General features: G+C 42.8%; 1 protein-coding gene across 1 annotated transcript in view; it reads left to right on the forward strand.

Annotated features, from left to right (window-relative positions):
• Positions 1-3,441: 3,441 nt before the first annotated feature.
• sp4 (sp4 transcription factor) overlaps positions 3,442-5,841 on the forward strand; it is a 10,113-nt gene continuing 7,713 nt past the window's right edge. The window contains exons 1-3 of the mRNA XM_014026089.1: positions 3,442-4,054; positions 4,332-4,402; positions 5,240-5,593. Of these exons, the coding sequence (XP_013881543.1) occupies positions 4,048-4,054; positions 4,332-4,402; positions 5,240-5,593 (432 nt within the window). The 5' untranslated portion in view covers positions 3,442-4,047. The remainder of the gene's footprint in view (positions 4,055-4,331; positions 4,403-5,239; positions 5,594-5,841) is intronic.

Raw genomic sequence — 5,841 nt, forward strand, 5'->3', positions numbered from 1 at the left:
ACACACACACACACACACACACACACACACGCATGCACACATCAACACTTTAAGAATACATGACTGCATCTTCTCAAAGAGTTTCTTCTTTTACTTAGCACAAATAGTAATTGATAGATAATTTCTTTGTTGTAACAATGGCAATAAATCTTACGATCGGTACTTGATTGGCAGCACCTGGGTTACTAGCTCAAAACAAATGTCAATAGCAACAACAAAATAAGTTGTTTGGCAGAGATGATAATGTTCCTTACAAATGTGGCTCCAATTAAAAATGAAATAAAACAGCTTTCCAAGAGCTTAAGATGTATTACCAAGAAGCATTGTTACAACAAAGAAATAATTTATTCAACACAGATTGTGTTACTTTTTGTGCTAAATTTAGCTCTGCTGCTCTTATTTGCACAAAAAAACAGACACATCTGTGCACCACACTGTAAACTTGTTTATTTTTTTCTGACATTTCCAGACCATTTCTTCCTTTATGAACAAGAAGCATTTGAACCCCAAATTTGGACCTCTGTATTAAAATATATTGTGGGAGTTATCAAGGTTAGCCTATATTTAGTAACTTATTTGTTTAGATCCAAATTATAGTTAGCTAGTTGGTTACTTTATTTGTTGTTACATCATGAGCGGTGGGCAGCACTAATCTAAAAAAAATAGTTCCACTAGCAATAAAACACTAACTCAGATATTTAGGTACCCTATAAAACACTAATGCACTGAAAAGTTTAGCAAAAGCCAATTCTAAAGCAATAAAATAACCCAGTCAACCCATGATCATTCTTCAGCAGACGAGTCACGTGTTGCCATGCTGCTCTCTTAATTCTTATCATTGACATTCCACAGCTGTATTTGGGTTCATATGGTAAATGGTAAATGGACTGTACTTGTATAGTGCCTTTCTACCCATCCAGGACACTCAAAGCGCTTCACACTACAATCTGTGTCCTCATTTACCCAAACAGAGCACTCTACCAGATCTCCTACAAAGCTAACATGTACAATCATCTGGAGACTGATCAGTGCCAATCACACATACACTGATGGGACACACATCACAGAGACACTGGGGTTAAGTATCTTGCCCAAGGACACAACGGCATGTGGGCATGGCGGGGAGTCAAACCTGTGACCTGCAGGTCCCAAAGCCGGCTGCTCTACCACTACACCACAGCCGCCCATATTGTCACCTAGTGCAGTGTTTCCCAAAGTTGGGGTCGGGACCCAAAGTGGGGTCCCAAAACATCAAGGTGGGGTCTTGAAAAGATTTTCTGAATTAATTACTTTTTGCCTTAGTTGTTACAAAGGAGTGAGGTTAGTGTATTTAAAATGGATAAATGTAGTATAAAAATATTGTTACTATTACTGTTGTTTTGTTGACCTGATACAAATGTTTATCATCCAAAAATAGTTGGGGGCACAGGTCTCTGCTACTGTTATTTTGTGGGTCAAAAGCTGAAAAGTTTGGGAACCACTGCACTTTGGTTCCCAGAGTTGGGCTTGGGACCCAATTATGGGTCATGAAGCACCTTGGATAATCTCCAGAAATCAATTTAAAGGGTAATAAAATAATTGTTGATGTAATATTTTCTCTATAATTATTACAAAAACACAAAATAAGTATAAATAAGTATTTATATTTGTGTACAAGCTGTTTAGATTGTCAAAAATCCTGTTTTTAGGGTTATTAACGAAGTTTGTGTACTCAGACCAGTAACATTTGGGGTCACAAGTTTTTGCCATGGATATTTTGTGGGTCAGAAGATAAAAAGTTTGGGAACCACTGACCTAGTGGCAAAGTGACACACATATGAACAAAATGTGTGACAGCTTTCACCATCAGCTTTTAACAATAACGTTGATCAATAACATTTACAGACCTCAGTTAGTGCTTCAAAATTTAGCCTATAAATTTAGCAAGTGTTGATCCACTAATAAATTTTAAAATAAATAAAAGCACTAAAGCAATAATCAGGAAATTAGTTCCCCTATTAGTGCTTTAGGGGAACTGCGTCATGTTTAAGCAGGGATTGATGACGGACATGGTAATTTGCTTTATTAAACAACTCATTATTATACACTTAGCATTGCTCAAAAATGATCATTGTGAAAATTACTACTCTGGCATGATTTTGTAATAAAAAAAATCATCAAATTAATTGTTTACCTACCCTAACTCTGACAGGTGAAAAACTTCAGTACAAGTTTTTTTTAAACAACGTAATGGTGCCATCTAGTGGCCAACACTACAAACTGCACAAATATTTTTTTAACTAAAGAAATTTAAACAATGTGCTTTTTGTTTCTTACCTTTTAAATGTGACCTAATAAAAATGCCGCGTTATATTATGAATTGCATTTAGYAGAAGTGAGTGTCAGATGCAGAGATTAGTGGCGATTCTGTCTCTGTTGTGAACCCCAGCCTGGTCCTCACCACACCCCCTTCAGTTTCTCCCACCATACATTCAAACACAGAACAACACCCCCTGCTGCAGACCAGGCCTCGTTGCCTAGCAAAGCCCTGCCAAGTGGTTCAGGGGGCGGTCACAAGGCACTCAGCTTCCGCAGTAATTACAGTGCATGTGTGCGTGTGTGTGTGTTTGAGTGTGTGTGGTTGTAGTTTAACAGGGAAAGTGTGTTCAGACAGAACACACAAGCACACACACAACCAGAGGACTGTAAAACCAAGCAGGCCTGTTGGTTAAAACCTCCTATCAGGTAACACGATATTAAACTAATTGAACTCTGCAGAAGTTTTCTGATTATAATCTCAGAATTCCAAGAAATAAAGTCAGTAGTCTGAGAAAAAAGTCTGAACTCTGCAAAAACATTATTTATTTACACTGTGGACCTAATCCTATTTAGTACAATAAGGATCAGGGTTTATGTAAAAAGAAAAAAACATGTTAATCTGAAAATCGTTTTGTATTTTATGTAATATATTCATTAAATATATTCTTGACAAGCAAATTGCATTTGTGTGGTTTGTGTGCGGTTGTGAGCAATTTCCTGTTGAATCAGTTTGATATTAGGTTTTGACTGTTCCTAAAGCTTTGGTTGAGTTTTTTCACAAAAAGTTTTTAACTTTGAAAAAAGTCGAACAAAAGCAGGACTTTCAACACAAAKGAAACAAAACTTCTAAATTAACTGTATAAACTCGTTATAAAATATTATTTTCACTAATAAATTACACTTCTCTTCGTGTTTCCTTGTTTCTACACACACCTCCCTTTCCAGTTCGCCCAACCCCCCATCAAAGAGAAGTCACCGCCCTTCTCTTTCGCTTCAACATGGCGGCCAGYGCCGCTGAGCATCATGGGAGTCGTAGTTCGGGCTACCCTAGCGTGTTCGAGAAGGCGAGGCCTCGTCAAAATACAACTCCCATCTCGACCCTCGCACACCGAGCCTCTTCGTCCAATCTGAATATGTGGGAGGAGCGTGTCCGCCCACAAAAGCCACAGCTATCTYCCCGAATCTCTTCTCTGTGAAAAAGAAAATCCAGTTCTGCGCGAATAAAAAACGCCATACGCTCAAAACATAAACAGCTGTGACGGCTCGGGTTCGGCGCGAGACGGACGGCGGACGAGGCGTCCCCGCGTCGTGTGTCGGTCGGGCGGGGAGAGAGAAACGGCGGTGACAGGCAGGAGCAAAGAGAGGAGGGTGTTGTCCTGGATGCTTAAATGGAAGTGGGTGGGCCTCTACGGTCACACACCGCCAACTTCCCCGTGGATGTCGCTCTGACAGGCACAAATTAGCTCGTTTATGGACTGTCTATCCGGGCAGAGGAGTCGCAGGAAAGGGCCGCGAGGAGTCCGACGGAGCGGGCACGGTTAGCTCGCGCTCTGTTGTTCCCGTTATTTTGGAGGGCTGCTTGATTGTAAACGCGCTTGGCACCGCCCTTCCTGGCTGGGTGGGTGGTTTCGTCAAACGGGCAGATCCGCTACGGCCCAGAGCCGAACATATAGGCCGTCCTCCGCCTCTGTACCCGGCCGGCCTTCTACCGTGAACTACACCCTCTCCCTCTCGGTATATTAATGCGTTATGAGTGGTAAGTACCCTCCCCCCCGGTTCGTCTCCACCCCTCTCTCTTTCTTTCTATCCGTCTGACAGATAGGAGGTTCCATGCCCCCTTTGATATTGATGATGAGGTTACTGGTTTCTCTTCTGTCTTTATTGATCACCTTTGTTTTGCTAAACATGCTATGCTGTCGTGTTGTTTGCACTCCACAGCACCGACGTTGCTTGTCCTGGGACTTAGCAGACGTACTCATGGGGCTGGGATTCAATGGAGAAATAATCTCAAAATGTACTTTTTCTTTTCACAGACTCGAAGAAGGAATCAGCTGGAACTGAAGGAGGGAAAGCATCAAAACGGGGTAAAAGTTCTGGATCGCAGGTAACCCCCCCCCTAAAAAAACAAACAAGCATAAAAGAAACATGCGAGTTTATTGTAGTTCATTAGTTTCCAACTTGCCTGTAGGCCACAAATGTACTCCCTCCCTCAACTRGCCATCCAGACACCTCTGGGGGCGTTACTCTGGTGAATTCCACTTCCTGCTTCTGTGCAGCCCTGCTAAAAGCCAACCCAAAGCCTCATGAATAAGCTTACATGGCTGTCACACTCCAGCAGCTGTACTTTTRTATTGTCTGTTTGAATTAAGATCAAACTCATGGATATATTTCAAAACTGCCTTCCCTTTCGGTATGTGCTTTCGCAGCTTGATCCTTTTTCAGCCACACCGTTTATTCTAACCGTTTTGTTGTCGATGTGTTCGGCAGGCACTGCTGCCGTGATGTTGTCCTGTGCCGCTGTGGTTGTTTGAGGCTTGTTTTAAGTGTCAAAAGGTGTRTAAGTGTTCAAAATTCGCCTGCGACCTAGTTCCTTTACAAAAGGAGCAGAGAGAGAAGGCGGCTTTTTTTTTTCTTTTTCCAGTGTTCTGAGAAAAGAGAAATGTGGTTCTCACACGCCCACCCACTCGCTTCCTGTAATACCGCCCACTTCCACTGACAGCTCTCTGTCTCTGGGCTTACTGTTTCCTTTTTCTCTACCACATTTTTCTCCACCCCCCATTTTTCAAAATGCTCCTCTTCTCATTTCAATTTGTTAAATGTGAAACTTTTTTTTGTGGAAACACCGTCCCTTTATTGATGTTTACATGATGTCGTCGTTTACATGCGTGGACACGGGTGACCCTTCGTCAGTCGCGTTTTAACCGTCTCCCGTCTCCTGCAGGATTCCTCTCAGCCCTCTCCGTTAGCGCTGCTKGCAGCCACCTGCAGTAAGATCGGAGGGCAGGGGGAGGCGGCGGAGGGGGCCCAGGCCCAGGCGGGTGCCCAGCAGATCCAGGTCCAGGCCGGTCAGATCCAGCTGCAGGCGGGTCCGCTTCAGGGACAMATAGTGGTGGACGCAGCTGGGGGTCAGGCCCTGGTGCCCCAGCAGCTGGAACTGGTCCCGGCTCAGTTCACGGGCAACGGCTGGCAGATCATCACAGCAGCTCCTACCATGGCCAAGGAGAACAGCAGTCAACCTGTTGCTGTGACCGTGGCCACCACCTTGGCCAACGACAGCTCCCCTGGTGGACGCAAGGTGAAGAACGTTTTGCTAAACGGCATATTTGTGACCCATCACATCGAAACAAGGATTAAGTCCAAAAGTGGTGCATGGAGAAATAGGCAAATATAGTGTTTTGACTAAAATGTTAACAAAAATTGCATTTTGTCAAAATATAATGAATAAAAATGCCTTATCAATTTGAATGAACTGTCTGAAATACGTATAATCATAAAACAAAATTTTTGAAGCACTATTTTGAGCAGTAGCAACAAAAAAAAACT

The sequence above is a fragment of the Austrofundulus limnaeus genome, unplaced genomic scaffold (assembly GCF_001266775.1).
Source record: "Austrofundulus limnaeus strain Quisiro unplaced genomic scaffold, Austrofundulus_limnaeus-1.0 Scaffold524, whole genome shotgun sequence".
Classification (NCBI taxonomy): Eukaryota; Metazoa; Chordata; class Actinopteri; order Cyprinodontiformes; family Rivulidae; genus Austrofundulus; species Austrofundulus limnaeus.